This window comes from Piliocolobus tephrosceles, chromosome 1, assembly GCF_002776525.5.
Source record: "Piliocolobus tephrosceles isolate RC106 chromosome 1, ASM277652v3, whole genome shotgun sequence".
In the NCBI taxonomy this organism is placed as follows: domain Eukaryota; kingdom Metazoa; phylum Chordata; class Mammalia; order Primates; family Cercopithecidae; genus Piliocolobus; species Piliocolobus tephrosceles.
The window spans coordinates 49687773-49708445 of NC_045434.1; the positions used below are offsets into that span (position 1 = coordinate 49687773).

Here is a 20673-nt window from a genome sequence, read left to right on the forward strand (position 1 = left end):
ACAAAGATGGGGAAAAAGCAGGGCAGAAAAGCTGGAAATTCAAAAAATCAGAGCACATCTCCCCCTCCAAAGGAACGCAGCTCATCGCCAGCAATGGAACAAAGATGGACGGAGAATGACTTTGACGAGTTGAAAGAAGGCTTCAGTCGATCAAACTTCTCAAAGCTAAAGGAGGAACTATGTACCCAGCGCAAAGAAACTAAAAACCTTGAAAAAAGAATGGATGAATGGATAACTAGAATAATCAATGCAGAGAAGACCATAAAAGAACTGATAGAGATGAAAACCATGACACAAGAACTACGTGACAAATGCACAAGCTTCAGTAACCAACTCAATCAACTGTAAGAAAGAGTATCAGTGATTGAAGATCACATGAATGAAAAGAAGCGAGAAGAGAAGTGTAGAGAAAAAAGAGTAAAAAGAAATGAACAAAGCCTTCAAGCAATATAGGATTATGTGAAAAGACCAAATCTACATCTGACTGGTATGCCTGAAAGTGACGGGGACAATGGAATCAAGTTGGAAAACACTTTGCAGGATATCATCCAGGAGAACTTCCCCAACCTAGTAAGGCAGGTCAACATTCAAATTCAGGAAATACAGAGAATGCCACAAAGATACTCCTCGAGAAGAGCAACTCCAAGACACATAATTATCAGATTCACCAAAGTTGAAATGAAGGAAAAAATGTTAAGGGCAGCCAGGGAGAAAGGTCGGGTTACACACAAAGGGAAGCCCATCAGACTAACAGCAGATCTCTCGGCAGAAACTCTCCAAGCCGGAAGAGTGGGGGCCGATATTCAACATTCTTAAAGAAAAGAATTTTCAACCCAGAATTTCATATCCAGCCAAACTAAGTTTCATAAGTGAAGGAGAAATACAATCCTTTACAGACAAGCAAATGCTTAGAGATTTTGTCACCATCAGGCCTGCCCTACAAGAGATCCTGAAGGAAGCACTAAACATGGAAAGGAACAAAGGGTCCCAGCCATTGCAAAAACATGTCAAAAGGTAAAGTCCATCGATGCTAGGAAGAAACTGCATCAACTAGCGAGCAAAATAACCAGCTAATATCATAATGACAGGATCAAGTTCACACATAACAATATTAACCTTAAATGTAAATGGACTAAATGGTCCAATTAAAAGACACAGACTGGCAAATTGGAAAAAGAGTCAAGACACATCAGTGTGCTGTATTCAGGAGATCCATCTTACATGCAGAGACACACATAGCCTCAAAATAAAGGGATGGAGGAAGATCTACCAAGCAAATTAAAAACAAAAAAAAGCAGGGGTTGCAATCCTACTCTCTGATAACACAGACTTTTAAACCATCAAAGATCAAAAGAGACAAAGAAGGCCATTATATAATGGTAAAGGGATCAATTCATCAGGAAGAGCTAACTATCCTAAATATATATGCACCCAATACAGGAGCACCCAGATTCATAAAGCAAGTCCTTAGAGACTTACAAAGAGACTTAGACTCCCATACAATAATAATGGGAGATTTTAACACCTCACTGTCAACATTAGACAGATCAACGAGGCAGAAAGTTAACAAGGATATCCAGGAATTGAACTCAACTCTGCACCAAGCGGACCTAATAGACATCTACAGAACTCTCCACCCCAAATCAACAGAATATACATTCTTCTTAGCACCACATCACACTTATTCCAAAATTGACCACATAGTTGGAAGTAAAGCACTCCTCAGAAAATGTTAAACAACAGAAATTATAACACACTGTCTCTCAGACCACAGTGCAATCAAACTAGAACTCAGGACTAAGAAACTCAATCAAAACCGCTCAACTACATGGAAACTGAACAACCTGCTCCTGAATGACTACTGGGTACATAACGAAATGAAGGCAGAAATAAAGATGTTCTTTGAAACCAATGAGAACAAAGATACAACATACCAGAATCTCTGGGACACATTTAAAACAGTGTGTAGAGGGAAATTTATAGCACTAAATGCCCACAAGAGAAAGCAGGAAAGATCTAAAATTGACACCTTAACATCACAATTAAAGGAACTAGAGAAGCAAGAGCAAACACATTCAAAAGCAGAAGGCAAGAAATAACTAAGATCAGAGCAGAACTGAAGGAGAGACAGACACAAAAAACCCTCCAAAAAAATTAATGAATCCAGGAGCTGGTTTTCTGAAAAGATCAACAAAATTGATAGACCGCTAGCAAGACTAATAAAGAAGAAAAGAGAGAAGACGCAATAAAAAACGATAAGGGGAAATCACCACCAACCCCACAGAAATACAAACTACCATCAGAGAATACTATAAACACCTCTAAGCAAATAAACTAGAAAACCTAGAAGAAATGGATAATTTCCGGGACACTTACACTCTCCCAAGACTAAACCAGGAAGAACTTGAATCCCTGAATAGACCAATAGCAGGCTCTGAAATTGAAGCAATAATCAATAGGCTACCAACCAAAAAAAGTCCAGGACCAGATTGATTCACAGCCAAATTCTACCGAGGTACAAGGAGGAGCTGGTACCATTCCTTCTGAAACTATTCCAATCAATAGAAAAAGAGGGAATCCTCCCTAACTCATTTTATGAGGCCAACATCATCCTGATACCAAAGCCTGGCAGAGATACAACAACAAAAAAGAGAATTTTAGACCAATATCCCTGATGAACAGCGACACAAAAATACTCAATAAAATACTGGCAAACCGAATCCAGCAGAACATCAAAAAGCTTATCCACCATGATCCAGCGGGCTTCATCCCTGGGATGCAAGGCTGGTTCAACATACGCAAATCAATAAACATAATCCAGCACATAAACAGAACCAAAGACAAAAAACACATGATTATCTCAATAGATGCAGAAAAGGCCTCTGACAAAATTCAACAGCCCTTCATGCTAAAAATTCTCAACAAATTCGTTATTGATGGAACGTATCTCAAAATAATAAGAGCTATTGATGACAGACACACAGCCAATATCATACTGAATGGCCAAAAACTGGAAGCATTCCCTTTGAAAACTGGCACAAGACAGGGATGCCCTCTCTCACCACTCTTAATATAGTGTTGGAAGTTCTAGCTAGGGCAATCAGGCAAGAGAAAGAAATAAAGGGTATTCAGTTAGGAAAAGAAGAAGTCAAATTGTTCCTGTTTGCAGATGATATGATTGTATATTTAGAAAACCCCATCATCTCAGTCCAAAATCTCCTTAAGCTGATAAGCAACTTCAGCAAAGTCTCAGGATACAAAATCAATGTGCAAAAATCACAAGCATTCTTATACACCAGTAACAGACAAACAGAGAGCCAAATCATGAATGAACTCCCATTCACAATAGCTTCAAAGAGAATAAAATACCTAGGAATCCAACTTACAAGGGATGTAAATGACCTCTTCAAGGAGAACTACAAACCACTGCTCAGTGAAATCAAAGAGGACACAAACAAATGGAAGAACATACCATGGTCATGGATAGGAAGAATCAATATTGTGAAAATGGCCATGCTGCCCAAGGTAATTTACAGATTCAATGCCATCCCCATTAAGCCACCAATGACTTTCTTCACAGAATTGGAAAAAACTGCTTTAAAGTTCATATGAAACCAAAAAAGACCCCACATTGCCAAGACAATCCTAAGCCAAAAGAACAATGCTGGAGGCATCACGCTACCTGACTTCAAACTATACTACAAGGCTATTGTAACCAAAACAGCATGGTAGTGGTACCAAAACAGAGATAGGGACCAATGGAACAGAACAGAGCCCTCAGACATAATACCACACATCTACAGCCATCTGATCTTTGACAGACCTAACAAAAACAAGAAATGGGGAAAGGATTCCCCAATTAATAAATGGTGCTGGGAAAACTGGCTAGCCATAAGTAGAAAGCTGAAACTGGATACCTTCCTTACTCCTTATACGAAAACTAATTCAAGATGGATTAGAGACTTAAATGTTAGACCTAAAACCATAAAAACCCTAGAAGAAAACCTAGGTAATACCATTCAGCACATAAGCATGGACAAGGACTTCATGTCTAAAACACCAAAAGCAATGGCAACAAAAGCCAAAATTGACAAATGGGATCTAATTAAACTAAGGGGCTTCTGCACAGCAAAAGAAACTACCATCAGAGTGAACAGGCAACCTGCAGAATGGGAGAAAATTTTTGCAATCTACTCATCTGACAAAGGGCTAATATCCAGAACCTACAAAGAATTCAAATAAATTTACAAGAAAAAAAAAAAATCCCATCAAAAAGTGGGCAAAGGATATGAACAGACACTTCTCAAAAGACATTCATACAGCCAATAGACACATGAAAAAAGGCTCATCATCACTGGACATCAGAGAAATGCAAATCAAAACCACAATGAGATACCATCTCACACCAGTTAGAATGGCAATCATTAAAAAAATCAGGAAACAACAGGTGCTGGAGAGGCTGTGGAGAAATAAGAACACTTTTACACTGTTGGTGGGACTGTAAACTAGTTCAACCATTGTGGAAAACAGTGTGGCGATTCCTCAAGGATCTAGAACTAGAAATACCATTTGACCCAGTCATCCCATTACTGGGTATGTACCCAAAGGATTATAAATCATGCTGCTATAAAGACACATGCACACGTATGTTTATTGCGCCACTATTCACAATAGCAAAGACGTGGAATCAACCCAAATGTCCATCAGTGACAGACTGGATTAAGAAAATGTGGCACATATACACCATGGAATACTATGCAGCCATAAAAAAGGATGAGTTCGTGTCCTTTGTAGGGACATGGATGCAGCTGGAAACCATCATTCTCAGCAAACTATGGCAAGAACAGAAAACCAAACATCGCATGTTCTCACTCATAGGTGGGAACTGAACAATGAGATCACTTGGACACAGGAAGGGGAATATCACACACCGGGCCTATTGTGGGGATGGGGTAGTGGGGAGGGATAGCATTAGGAGATATACCTAATGTAAATGACGAATTAATGGGTGCAGCACACCAACATGGCACATGTATACATATCTAACAAACCTGCATGTTGTGCATATGTACCCTAGAATTTAAAGTATGAAAAAAAAAAAGATCCAAAGTCTTACTTTTATAGATATAGAGAAAATTATAATAAAATTTATATGGGAAGGCAGAGGAACTATAATAGTTAAAACAATTTTCTAGAGAAGAATACAATGAAAGGCATCTGTCTACCTGATTTCAAGACTTATAGTTACAGTAATCTACACAATGCAGTACTTGCAGAGGAACAGATAAATGGAACAATGGACAGAACAGTGAGCCCAGAAATAGACCCACACAAATATGCTCCATTTTTGCAAAGGTGCAGGAGGAATTCAGTGGAGGAAGGATAGCCTTTTCAACTACTGGTGCCTGAGTAATTGAATATGCACAGGCAAAAAAAAAAAAAAAAAAAAAAAAATGACCCTTGACCTAAATGTCATACCATATACAAAAATTAACTCAAAATACATCATAGACTTACACGTAAAACATTAAACCATAAACTTTTAAGAAAATAACACAGGAAAAAAATATTTGGTCTCTACATCGAGACAAAGAATTCTTAGACTTGACAACAAAAACATAATTCATTGTGTGAAATATTGATAAACTGTACTTCATCATGATTAAGATCTTTTGCTGTGAAAGACCATTTTGGGAGTACGACGGGATGGGCTACAGACTGGGAAAGAATATTTGCAGGCAATGTGTTTGATGAAGGATTAGTATCTAAAATACGTAAAGAACTTCAGGCTCAAGAGTCAAAAAAACAATCCAATCAGAGAATGAGCTAAAGGCACAAAAAGATTTTCAACATCATTAGTCACTGGGGAAATGCAGATTAAAACCACAATGAAGTATCACTATACATCTGTCAGAATGGTTAAAATAAATATGGTGATAGCACCAAATGCTAAAAAGGACGCAGAGGAACTAGACCATTAATATATTGCTGGTAGAAATATAAAATGATACAATCACTCCGGAAAAGAGTGTGGTAGTTCCTTAAAAAAATAAATACCCATTTACGATGCAACCCAGCAATGACACTCATAGGCATTTATCCCAGAGAAATGAAAACTTGTAGTCACAAAAAATCTGCACAAAAACGTTTATTGTAGTTTTATTCGCAGTAGCCAAAAAATAGAAAACAATCCAGATGTCCTTCAATTGATGAACAGGCAAAAAAATGGTATATCCGTATCACAGAATACCATTTATGAATAAAAAATGAACTACTGATACACTTAATAACTTGGATGAATCTCCAGAGAATTAAACCGAGTGAAAAAGCAAATGCAAAAAGGTTACATATTGTAAAAGTCATATATAGCTTTCTTTAAATCACAAAAATTACAGAATTAGGGATTAAGGAGTGCAGGAAAGGGAAAGGCAGTAGGGGAGACAAGTGGTTGTGCCTAAAAAGAACAACATAAAGGATCTTTGTGGAGAGCAAATTTTGCTGTATCTTGACTACATCAATGCCAGTATCTTGGCTGTGATATTACACTCTAGTTTTGCAAGATGTTGCCATTGAAAGATAAAAAACACACATGATGTCTCTGTATTATTTCTTACAACTGAATGTATATAATCATCTGAAATTGAATATATAATTACTCAAAAATAAAGAGCTTAATATTAAAAATAAAACCTCAAAATCAAAACTCTACAAAATAGCTATACAATTATCCAACAGTACAAAATATGTAGCCGGGTACAGCGGCTCATGCCTGTAATCCCAGCACTTTGGGAGGCCAAGGCTGGCAGATCACTTGAGGTCAGGAGTTTGAGACAAGCCTGGACAACATGGTGAAACCCCATCTCTACTGAAAATACAAAAATTAGCTGGGTGTGGTGGCATACGCCCATAATCCCAGCTACTCGGGATGCTGAGACACGAGAATCGCTTGAACCTGGGAGGCAGAGGTTGCAGTCAGCCGAGATTGCACCACTGCCCTCCAGCCTGGGCAACCGAGTGAGATACTGTCTCAAAAAATAAAAAAATAAAAATAAGTAATTATTTAACTTAATGGAAATCTGTATGTTGAACTTCTCTAAAGACAAGATGAAATACTACTATATGAAATTTAGAGATTTTCTGAAATAGACTTCTTAAACGCATTAACCCAATCAAAAGTAGATGTTTGGCTGGGCACAGTGGCTCACGCCTGTAATCCTACCACTTTGGGAGGTCGAGGCATGCGGATGGCTTGAGCTCAGGAGTCTGAGACCAGCCTGGGCAACATGGTGAAAACCCGTCTCTACAAAAAATTAAAAAAAAAAAAAAAAAAAGTAGATGTTCAATGCACACTGCTAAAATAACAATAAAATACAAGTTTAAAAAATACTTAAAAAACAGAATATTATGCCAATAAGATTAGCTGAGCATTTACTTTTGTATCCTTTTTTCTATGACAGGCCTTACTGCACTGATCCAATCATCTTGATTGCATGCACCTAGAAAGAAATTTTAAAACAGTTAACACAAATAAAAATAAGAACAATCAACTTTAACATGCAAAAGTTTGGCCCCAAATATTTTTCTACAAATATTTTAACACATTTAGAGCAGTAAAACTCTTCTTAGTATAATTATGTTGTTTCAATTCCATAAATAAATTTTTGTAACATAGAAAAGTAAGCATTTTTAAATATAGAGGCAGCAGGTAAATCTGCGTTAGATAAACTATTGGCTCCACGCATGTGGAATAGCAAAAAGTACACACAAAATGAACCCATGTTAATTTTTTAAAAATCTAAAACAGTTTTAAAATCGAACAGTTTTATGAAGAGCCTGTAACATTAGATTCAACTAAAACAAGTTGTGTTGGACTTCAAACCTAATATTAAAAAAAGAAAAACAAAATTTAATGAAGTCAAAATAAGGAGTTAAAATTATTTTGTGAACCTATTATTTCAGTAATCTTTGAGAGCCACAGATTGTACCCTCAACCTTGATAAGTGTTTATCATTTTTTGCTCGGCATTAGAGATGGGGTGGGATCAGAACAAATCTATGCTTTGGCACAAAGGATAACACATTCACGCACTATTTAAATAGAGAACTTTTAAGAAAAATATTTTCTTGATTGCAAAACAATAAATTATCCACTTCCAAAGGAAAATACTTCAATACAGATGACAAGAAATGTTTGCTATCCTTTATGAATGGGTTAAAAATGACAAGAATAACTATTTAAGTTCACTAAGGGTAGTTTTTAAATGCTAAATGGAAAATAAAATATAAATTATGTAACCTATAGGTTAAAAACTAATTTTACTTGGGAAAAACTCAAAGGCCTCAACTGAACTATGGTAGTCAACATGTCCTTCCTGTATATTAATATAACATACTGAAGAGCTTAAGGCCTTCATTATTTTATGTTGCCTCATAGTCACTTTCACCTTGAAAATTTAAGCAGCACTGTGACTAAAATGAGGGTAAAATACCCAACAGATTTTCCTCTGTCAAAAGTGAAACATGAGGGACAGGAACTGCATTACCTAAATCAATCGGTCCTTCTCTTAATCCATCTAATTCATACAGTCTTCCATTAACAGGAACATAACTGACAAAATGAAAAGCATCTTCTTCTTTTGCTGATGTCTTTGTATCAAATTCAAACATTTGCTGTCTATAGTAAATAAAAAAATAGTGAGACTCAAAGAAGCAAAGAAAGAAACAGTATTTATTTAACATAAAGTCTCTTTACCTGGCGAAACTGTTGTGTACTTGTCGAATCACATCTGAATTGCTCAGTGCCAAGCCCTTCATCTAAAATAATTTTTTAAAGTAGCCTATTAATATACAAACTTTCACAAATAAGACATTTTAGGAATAAAAAGGTTGTACTCACAGCTGCATCAAAACTTTGTGAAAATTCTTTAAACTCCGATAATGTCTCGCCTAAATGGACATCCTGGTGGGTACAGTTCAGTAACACACTCACTATGGCTTGAGTAGCACAAGCATTATTAATTACCTAGAAAATATAAAAGTGAAGATACCAATGTGTTTAAAAAAAACAAAAAATGGTTTTTAACCGGTGACAATGATCCCAAAATATGAACAGTTTTCAAATTATATTTTATAAAGTCTCAGCATAAACAGAATAAATATGTTTAATGTCTATCCTAACCTATTTTCAGAAATTTGCTGCAATTCTGGAGTTGAAGATTCTAGGAAACCAAATAAACTCAATGAACTCATTACCAAAAACCAATCCAGTTAGGGTAACAAGACCAATCATCCTGATCGAAAACATAGCTGATTAAGCCAACAGAGCTTGTCCTCCTCTCCTATTCATTTCCTCCTAGACTCATTTCTACCTATTCAAATTCAATTCATATTTTATTACTGAGCATAAGCTTAAAGTCACCTATGTGATTTTAGAGAAATTCTGAAACAACTCACATTAGTTTCTACCCTCATTTGAATTCCCAAACAGGGTATATAATGTCCACATATTTTTTTCACTCAATCATGTACAGTCCTTACATTGCTATCATCTAGCTGTTAATTGTTCATTTAACAAATTATCTGGATCTTACATTCTAGCCAAAGGAAAAAACATTTAGATAGCATTTCCTATGTGCCAGTTACTTTTCTAGGCACTTCACATGTATTCTTTTAATCCTCTCAACGACTTATGAAGAAGGAGTAATATTACCATCTTCATTTTAAATTTCTGGAAGCTGAGGCACAGAAGTTAAGTGCCCAGGGGCACACAGCCAATCTGGTTCTAGAATTTGTGTACGTAGCCATCATGCTAGGCTGTCTCTGCACATACATGTGGTCTCTCCAACAAGATTATAAACCACTTTATGAACAGCAGTTTCTTCCACATTCCCTAAGTAACTACAGTACTGATCATGAAGCTGGAAAGAACCTCAGATGATCAGTGTGAACACCAGCAAGGTTAATCATAGAGCTGAATAATTTTTTAAATTACAGCTTAGTCCTACTACAGTATTATGCTACTATATTGTAATTAGTCTTTCCAATAATGCTAATTAGCTTATGATTTTACATTTTAGTAAATTATCTATTTTTATCCTGCCTGATTTCAGAAGAAAAAAATTCAGTTATTTTCCTTCTTTAATTCTTATAATTCTCTATTTCCCATGTTGGTAGAGGTTTATAAGGTCTTATGACTACCTACCAGTTCCTGAACTGCTGACTGAAGTATATTTGAGAAATTCCTTGATAAGACTGCACTCTCCATTACAGAATAGTCTCGTACTCCTACTTCTCAATAACTATAATAACATCACCATGCTTCTATAATCCTTCTAAGTATTTTGTATTCAAAACTGTCTTAAAATTGATAAATCAGGAAAAAGTAGTGATAGATCCAGAATCCAATTAACATTGCTGCTGATTTATATGAGTAAATATTTTGACCTGAATCACAGTTTTTCAGTAAATTTGGATGAAAACTTTAATGATGAAAGAGGACTTCATAAATGTGGTTAACTAAAACACTGTAACACCTAGTACTCCCTTATCTTAGGTCAAAATTATCTAAGGTGAAATTATCTGAGGATAGAACAGTGGGAGGAGTAAAATTAGAAGCTACAATTTATACTTATTAACACATTCTTTCAAAATCAAGACACCTTAAAGATATAATATATACCCAATGTTAAACTAGGCAGTGAGGCTACAGCAAAAAATATTATCAAACATTTCTATAATCTAAGGACTTTGAATCTATAATCCATTATTTTAGGATTTTAAGAAGTAGAAAAAATTCTTGTGGTTACTTGCTTTTTTGATGTCAATAATAATTTACACTGTCCATGATATATTAAAGCTCATTTTGTATGTGTGTGTGAGAAGAAAAGTTACAATGTACAAGCGTATGAGAATATTGTCTTCAAGTTTTAAAATGAGTTTAGTGCCACCAAGTGGTTATGCTATACATAGTACAAAATTAATAAGAAACAGAAAAAAAAATTTTAAAGTGTATAGCCATTCATTCATTCATTCAAATAATACTTAACTGAGCAACTACTATGTGCCGGACATTGTAATAAATGCTGAATAGTGAATAAGAAAGATGTGGTCCTTGTCCTCATAAATCTCACATAAAAATAATCTTATACATAGTCAAATAAAGTTCTATTTGGAAGAACTTTAACTCATGTCACAAAAAATCTATTGCAGTATGAACTATTTAGGTAGTTCTCAACTTTAAAAATCATGTTTTTTTTTTTTTGAGACGGAGTCTAGCTCTGTCTCCCAGGCTGGAGTGCAGTGGCCGGATCTCAGCTCACTGCAAGCTCCACCTCCCGAGTTTACGCCATTCTCCTGCCTCAGCCTCCTGAGTAGCTAGGACTACAAGCACCCGCCACCTCGCCCAGCTAGTTTTTTGTATTTTTTAGTAGAGACGAGGTTTCACCGTGTTAGCCAGGATGGTCTCGATCTCCTGACCTCATGATCCGCCTGTCTCGGCCTCCCAAAGTGCTGGGATTACAGGCTTGAGCCACCGCGCCCGGCCAACTTTAAAAATCTTTAGTTTATTCTAAGTGTCCTACTTTAACTCTCACTTTTAAGATATTTTAAAATAAAGCAGTAGAGTTCAATAGAAATGAGGCTACAGCACAGGGTCTCAAGGAGGACTGACCCAGAACCTTAAGAGTTTGGTTTGAATTCCTTTGCCAGGATATATAGTCTTTAGTTAATCAGGACACTTCTACTCCCTATTTCTTACACACAATCCAATTCACACATTCATGATGACAATCTGATACTGAAGGCATTTGATTTTGTAATCCCCAGACTAGAGAATAATTTCTTTTCAAAGCTTATACAAAAGAAGGGTAGATGTCCAGAGGGATAATACAAAAATAGCTTAAAGTACTGCCTATATAAATTATAGTCAATCAAAAAACAAGCAAGGGGAAAGGATTCCCTATTTAATAAATTATGTTGGAAAAACTGGCTAGCCATATGCAGAAAACTAAAACTGGACCCCTTCCTTATACCATATACAAAAATTAACTCAAGACGGATTAAAATTTTAAGAGTAAGACCTAAAACCATAAAAACCCTAGAAGAAAACCATAGGCATGGGCAGACTTCATGACTAAAACACCAAAAGCAATTGCAACAAAAAACAAAATTGACAAATGGGGATCCAATTAAACTGAAGAGCTTCTGCACAGCAAAAAAAAAAAAAAAAAAAGTGAGAACAGTTTGAACAAAAGAACAAATTAAGATGTTTGAAGTGCTTGTTGTTCAAGAGACAATGAGCACATCGGTCATTTCAACTAGTGTGGTTATAGTCACAGTGGGGGTTATTATTTACCTTGTTAAGTCACTGGCCTTGAGGAATTAGGAGTTTACCCAAAGAGTAAGACATTTTGAATACAGAATAAAATAAACAAAACAGTGGTTCAGAAAGATTCAGTTTAAGTCAATTTACAGGAAGGACTGAAGGTGGCAAAAAGGAGAAACAAGATCAGCCAGGTTCCTACCCTAATAAAAGAGTGGTAGGTTAATATAATACATAAAACCACTATCACACAAACATGTAAGTGAGAAATCTAGGAATCAGAAATATAACTGAAAATAAAATAAGATTAAAAACAAAAGACTATTAATAACAACCATATGAAATGATTTTGAAAATTTAAGCTGAATGAAGAAAACTTTTTAAAAAATACATCTTACCAGAACCAACTGAAGAAGAAATAAAGAACCACAATAGTCCCTTAACTATTGAACTGAAGCAGTATTTTAAAACATTCTCACAAAGAAAATACCAGGCCTACATGGATATACAGGTCAATTCTACAAAAATTTTGAAGAAATATATCACCTTAATTTTATACGAATTCTTCAAGACAATAAAAATAAGAGAAAATTCCAACTCATTTCATGAAGCCAGGATAACCTTAATACTAAAACGAGTCAAAGCCATTACTCAAGAGGAAAAATTAAGATACATTTCATTCAAAAATTTAAATGCAAAAACTAAACAAAATACTACTATATTTAACTCAACAGTGCATAAAAAGAGAATACACCCTGACCAAGTGGGCTTATCCCAGGTTTGGAAGAATAATTTAATATTAGAAAAATCCAAACATAATTAACTACATTAACCTAGAAAAGGAAGAAAATACAGAAGATCATCTCAATAGAGGCAGAAAAATGAATTGAAAAAATTTAATATACTTTCATAATAAACACACTAATTAATAACAGAACATTAAAAATAAAAAAGCTGGAGTAAACATCATCCTAAATGGAGAAATGGTAAAAGGCATTCCCTTTTAAGTTGCAAATGGTTTTACCGGAGAGTCTTAGCCAGGAACTAAGACAAGAAAAATAAATTAGAGTCAAAAGGATTATAAAGGAGGAAATAAAACTATCATTATTTACACCTGATATGGTCATTTTTATAAAAACACACCCACTTAAGAAAAAAAACAAATTATTAGTGATAATAGAAAAGTTTAGCAGGATGGCTAAATATAATATTAATAGATGAAAGTGAATTGCCTGTCTGTATGCCAAAGGCAACAACCTAAAAAAATAAAACTACCCAAAGAAAACTACTCCAAGTCATATAATAATCAAACTCTCAAAGGTTAAAGACAAAGAGAGGATCCTAAAGGCAGTAAGGTAAAACAAGCAAACAAAATATAAAGGTGCTTCAATTCATCTAGCAACGGGGTTTTCAACAGAAACCATATAGGCCAGGAGGGAGCGGGATAAAATTTTCAAATTCTAAAAGAAAAAGAAAAGGCCACTCAAGAATACTCCCTCCAGCAAAGCTATCCTTCAAATATGAAGGAGAAGTAAATGCTAAGGGCAGTTCTTCAATCTGAACAGAAAAAAACACTAATGTGCAAAACCAAAACATTTTAAGGTCTAAAATCCACTGGTAAAAGTAAATCACAAACAAATCCAGAATAATATTGTCACTGTGGTATGCAATCTGCTCATAACTCTGGTATAAAGCCCAAAAGACAAATAATAATATCAATAGCAACCTGCTGAAACAGACAATATAAGAAATATGTATACTGACAAAACAGAAAGTCAAAATATAGGGGGCAAAAAGTTAAAGCATAGAGTTTTTTACTTTGCTTCTATTCTTTTCTTTATAATCTAAGTTGTTATCTCTTTATAATAACATGTTATATGTACATGTTTTGTAAGCTTCATGGTAAGTGCAATGCAAAAACTTGTAATAGATTCACTAAAAATAAAAAATAAAAAATTAAAACACACTACCTGAGAAAATTTCTTAACAACAAAGGAAGACTGTAAGAAATGAAGAGACCAATTACAAAACAACCAGAAAACAAGCAACAAAATGGCAGTAATAAGTCCTCACTCATCAATAATAACACTGAATGTAAACGGGCTCAATTCTTCAATTAAAAGGCATAGAGTCTCTCAGTTCATAAGGATATAAAACCCCATAATATGGTGCCTACAAATAACCCACTTCACCTATAGAGATATATAGACCAAAAGGGAAAGGGTGGAAGAAGATATTCTGTGCAACTGGAAACCAAAAAAAAAAGAAAAAGAAAAGAACAGGAGTACCTATCCTTGTATCAGCTAAAAAAGACTACAAATCAAAGACTATAAAAACAGACAAAGAAGGTCACTACATAATGATAAAGGGGTCAATCTAGCAAGAGAATATAACTATTATAAATATGTATACATGTAACACCTGAGTTCCCAAGTGTATAAATATAAAGCAAGCGTTTATAGATCTAAAGCAAATACTATCTACTCTGACAGATCATGCAGACAGAAAACCAAAAAATAAACATCAGAATTTAACTACAGACTAAACCAAATAAACCTAACTGACATTTATAGAACGTTTCACCCAGCTGCTGCAAAATACACATTATTTACATTATTTTCATCAGCATATGGACATCCAGCATATATCCAGGATAGACCATGTTAGTCCACAAAACAAGTCTCAATAAATCACTGAATGGTATGATTTATAGTAAAAAAAAAAAAAAAACACCAAGTTTCTTTTCAGACCACGATGGAATAAAACTAGGAATTAATAAAAGAAACCTTGGAAAATACACAAACACATAGAGATTAAACAACATGCTACTGAATAATGAATAGGCCAATAAAGAAAATAAGAAAAAATTTTTAAAATGCATTGAAACAAATAAAAATGGAAATACAGCATACCAAAATCTGTGAGACACGGCAAAAGCATACTAAGAGGGAAATTCATAGTGAAAATATCAAAAAAGTAGAAAGACTCCAAATAAACCACTTAATTATATACCCCAAGGAACTAGAAAAGCAGGAACAAACCAAACCCAAAATTATTAGAAGGAAAGAAATAATAAAGACCAGAGCAGAAATCAATGAAATTGAGACTTAAAAAAACAATATTAAGATCAAGGAAATGGAACATTTTCAGCAAAGGTAAACAAAACTGACACACCTTTACCCAGGCTAAGAAAAAAGAAAGATGATCCAAATACATACAGAAACAAAACAGGACACATAACATCTGAGGCCACAGAAATACAAAGAATTAGAAACTATTATGAACAGCCATATACAAAAAAATTTGGAAAACCTAGAAATGGATAAATTCCTAGACACACACAACTTACCACGAGTGAACCAGGAGGAGATAAAAAATCTCAACAAACTAATAAGTAATAAGATCAGAGCCATAATTAAAAGTAAAGCAAAGCCCAGGACTTGACAACTTCATTACTAAATTCTACCCAACATTTAAAGAACGAATGCTAATTTTACTCAAACTCTTCAAAAAAATTGAAGAAGAAGGAATGCTTTCAAACCCATTCTACAAAACCAGTATTATTCTGATACCAAAACCAGGCAAGGCCACAACAAAAAAACTACAGACCAATATCACTGATGAAAACAGATGCAAAAATCTTCAACTAAATAGTAACAAACCAAATTTGATAGTACCACATTAAAAAGATCATTTACCATAATTAAGTAAGAGTCATCCAGGGATGCAAGATGCTTCAGTATACGCTAATCAAGAAATGTGATACCAAGAAAAAAACTACCTAATTATTTCAACAGTTGCTGAAAAAGCATCTGATAAAATTTAACATCTCTTTATGACAAAAACCCTCAATACACTGGATATGGAAGGTACATACCTCAATACAATAAAAGCCATATAAAACAGATTCACAGCTAATATCATACCAAAAAAAAAATGAAAGTCTTAGGCCAGGTGTGGTGGCTCACGCCTGTAATCCTAACACTTTGGAAGGCCGTGGCAGGTGGATCACGAGGTCAGGAGATCGAGACCATCCTGGCTAACATGGTGAAACCCTGTCTCCACTCAAAATACAAAAAATTAGCTGGGTGTGGTGGCGGACACCTAAAATCCCAGCTACTCAGGAGGCTAAGGCAGGAGAATGGCATGAACCAGCAAGGCAGAGCTTGCAGTGAGCTGAGATCGTGCCACTGCAGTCCAGTCTGGGTGACAGAGCAAGACTCTGTCTCAAAAAAAAAAAAAAAAAAGGAAGTCTTTTCTTTAAGATCAGGAACAAGACAAGGATGATCATTTTTACCATTTTATTCAACGTAATACTGCAAGTCCTGCCTAGAGCAACCAGGCAAGAGAAGGAAATAAAGGGCATCCAAACTGGAAAGGAAGAAGTCAAACTAGCACTGTTCATAGCTGACATAATCTTAGAAAAATCTAAAGACCACCAAAAAACTCTTGGAACTGATAAACGAGTTCAGTAAAGTTGCAGGATATAACCAAGCACAGTAGCTCACACCTGTAATCCCAGCACTTTGGGAGGCTGAGGCAGGAGGAATGCTTGAGCCCAGGAGTTTAAGACCAGCTGGGCAACATAATGAGACCCTGTCTCTACAGAAAATTCTAAAAATTAGCCACGTGTGCTAGTGAACACTTGTAGTCCTAGCTACTCAGGATGCTGAGGCAGGAGGATTGCTTGAGCCCAGGAGCACGCGGTTATACTCCAGCCTGAATGACAGAGCAAGGCCCTGTCTCAAAAACAAAAAGTTGCAGGATATAAAGTCAGCATACAAAAATCAGCTGCTATCATATATACAAACAGTGAATCCGAAAAAGAAATTAAGAAAAAAAAATCCTATTTAAAAGACCTACAAAGAACATAAAATAGGCCAGGTGCAGTGGCTCAAGCCTATAATCCCAGTACTTTGGGAGCCCAAGGCAGCCAGATCACTTAAGGCCAGGAGTTTGAGACCAACCTGGCCAATATGGCAACATCCTGTCTCTACTAAAAATACAAAAATTAGCCTGGCATGTGGCACATGCCTGTAATCCCAGCTACTCAGGAGGCTGAGGCACGAGAATAGCTTGAACTTGGGAGATGAGGCAGAGATGAGCCAAGATTGTGTCACTACACTCCAGCATGGGTGACTGAGTGAGATTACGTCTCAAAAAAAAAAGAAGAATATAAAATACCTAGGAATCAATTTAACCTAAGAAGTACAAGATCTACACAAGGACAAGTATAAAGTACTAATGAAGAGTTTACCAAAAACTGGATATTCCATGCCCATGAACTGGAAGAATTAATATTGTTAAAATGACAATTCTACTGAAAGCAATGGACAGATTCAATGCACTCCCTATCAAAATATCAACGGCATTCTTCACAGAAACAGAAAAAGCAATTCCAAAATTTATATGGAACACAAAAGACCCAGGATGACCAAAGCAATCCTGAGCAAAAAGAACAAAATTGGAAGAATCACATTATCTGACTTCAAAATAGACTACAAAGCTGTGATAACCAAATCAACAAGATTGTAGCATAAATAGACACATAGAACAATGGAACAGAATAGAGAATCCAGATATAAATCCATACATTTACAGATGAATCATTTTCAACAAAGGTGCCAAGAATATACAATAGAGAAAGGGTAGCCTCTCCAATAAATGGTTCTGGGAAAACTGGATAACCATTGCAGAAAAAACAAACTAGATCCCACTACCCCACTATACACAAAAATCAAATCAAAGTGGATTAAAGACTTAAACATAAGACTTGAAACTATGAAACTACTACAAGAAAGCATTGGGGAAAATTTCCAGGACGTTGGTCGGGGCAAAAAATTTTTAGTAAGACCTCAAAAAAACATAAACAACAAAATAAAAAATAAATGAATAGGATTACACCAAACTAAGAAGCTTCTGCATAACAAAGGAACCAAAATTTATACCATTCAACAAAGTAAAGAGACAACCCACAGAATGGGAGAAAATTTTTGCAAACTACCCATTTTACAAGGGATTAACAACCAGGATATATAAGAAGCTCAAGCAACTCAATAGGAAAATATTAAAAAATCAGATTTAAAAATGGGCAGAAAATCTGAATAGACATTTCCCAAAAGACATACAAATGGCCAGCAGGTATATAAAAAAATGCTCAACAGCATTAATCATCAGAGCAATGCAAATCAAAACTACAATGTTATCATCTCACCCAAGTTAAAATGTCTTTTAACAAAAAGGGAATGACAGGTAAGTAGTGAGGAGGTGGAGAAAGGGGAACCCTCATAAACACGATTGGTAGAAATGTAAATTAGTATAGCTACCATGGAAAACTGTCTGGAGGTTATTAAAAACTAAAAAGAGAACTACTGTATAATCCAGCAATCCACTACTGGGTATACAGATCCAAAAGAAGGGAAATAAATATATCAAAGAGATATCTGCACTCCTATGTTTTTATTATGGCACTATTAATAATAGCCAAAATATATAATCAACTTAAGTGTCCATCAATGGATGAATGGATAAAGAAAATGTAGTACATATACACACACACACACAAATATATACGCACACACACACACAATGTGAGATTATTCAACCATAAAAAAGAATGAAATCCTGTTATTTGGAGCAATATGGAAATGGAGGTCATTACGTTAAATGAAATAAGCCAAGTACAGAAACACAAATATCTAATGTTCTCACTCACATGTGAAAGCTAAAACAGCGAATCTTCAGGATAGAAAGTAGACTGATGGTTGCCAGAGGCTGGGAAGGGTGGGGTGGTGAAGGGGATGAAGGGAGTTTGATTAATGGGTACAAATATACAGTTTGATAGAAGAAAGAAGACCTAATGTTTGACAAATCAGTAAGGTGCCTATTGTTTACAATAATCTATCATATATTTCAAAATAGCTATAAGAGGATAATTTGAATGTTTCTAGCATAAAGACAAATATTTAAGGGATTGATATCCCAATTACACTAATTTGATCTTTATAAATTATATGAATGTATTAAATTATCACATGTATCCTCAAAATATGTACATCTACTATGTATCAACAAATTTTTTTTTTAAAAAAAAAGCACAATTAACCCCACTGAAAAATAACATAAACAAGAATTTCACAGAGGACATACATATTGGCCACTAAGCACATGAAGATCATTTCAACATGATTAGTGATCAGGGAGACATAAGCCAAGACAAAAATGAAGCAGCATTTTGGAACCAATTAGCTGACAAAAATTTAAAAGCCTAGCAATGCCACGTGTTGTAATATGTGGCTTTGTAACAACTCTTACATATTGCTAGTGGAAGTGCAAATTTGAACAGCTACTTCAGAAAACGTTTAGATATTTCCTCCAAAAGTTGCACATTTACATATTAGATGAAATAGTCATTCTACTTCTAGGTATATACCAGGAGAAACTTGCAAATGTACAAAAAATGTTTACAGCAACACAATTCACAGTAACTCAAATTGAAAACCCAAAGACCAAACTACAGAAGAGTAAGTAAACTGTAGCATGCTAGTGCAGTTGGTATCATACAGCATGCAAAATAAATTAACTATCATAATAAACTTACGGATGAATCTTAACAATATAATATTAAGTGAAAAAAGTAGGCTAGGCATAATGGTTCACATCTGTAATCCCAGCACTCTGTGAGGGCAAAGGTGGGAGAATCATTTGATTCTAGAAGTTAGAGACCAGCCTGGGTAACATAATGAGATTCTGTCTCTACAAAAAATATAAAAAATTAGCAGGGCATGGTGGTGTGCATCCATAGTCCCAGCTACTCAGAAGCCTAAAGCAGGAGGTTGAGGCTACAATGAGCTGTGATCACACCATTGCACTCCAGCCTGGGTGACTGAGATCCTGTCTCCAAAAACAAACAAACAAACAAAAAACACTCCCAAAATTTATATAGAGCATGATACTTTTATCAAGTTAAAATTTTATTTACAAACACCTTTTTCAGGATTACAAAAAATACACATAAAAAGGAAATGGTAAACAGAATTCAACATAAGGGTTACTTACACTGGATGGAAAGAGGGAAGATGAGAAGTACATTGAATGATGGGTGGGACAGAAGGAAATCACATAGATAAAGTTTATTTCGGTGGTAGGTTCTTAGGCACTTACTTTGTTTCTTAAAATAATCAAATAAATAAAAGGAGACCGTGAGTAAACCAATCATATATATGTGTTATTAACCAAGGATTCTTATAATCCCATTCTGGGTACCTTAAGAGCAACTTTTTAGGAAAAAAGAAAAACAGCCATCATCATAATGTCTTCCTCCTCCGTCCTCACATCTAATCTATTACACATTAA

General features: G+C 35.1%; 1 protein-coding gene across 1 annotated transcript in view; it reads right to left on the reverse strand.

Annotated features, from left to right (window-relative positions):
• UCHL5 (ubiquitin C-terminal hydrolase L5) overlaps positions 1–20673 on the reverse strand; it is a 51696-nt gene that overhangs the window by 14597 nt on the left and 16426 nt on the right. The window contains exons 4-8 of the mRNA XM_023203386.3: positions 8896–9021; positions 8752–8813; positions 8543–8673; positions 7433–7496; positions 7220–7300 (exon numbers count right to left, since the gene is read on the reverse strand). Of these exons, the coding sequence (XP_023059154.1) occupies positions 7220–7300; positions 7433–7496; positions 8543–8673; positions 8752–8813; positions 8896–9021 (464 nt within the window). The remainder of the gene's footprint in view (positions 1–7219; positions 7301–7432; positions 7497–8542; positions 8674–8751; positions 8814–8895; positions 9022–20673) is intronic.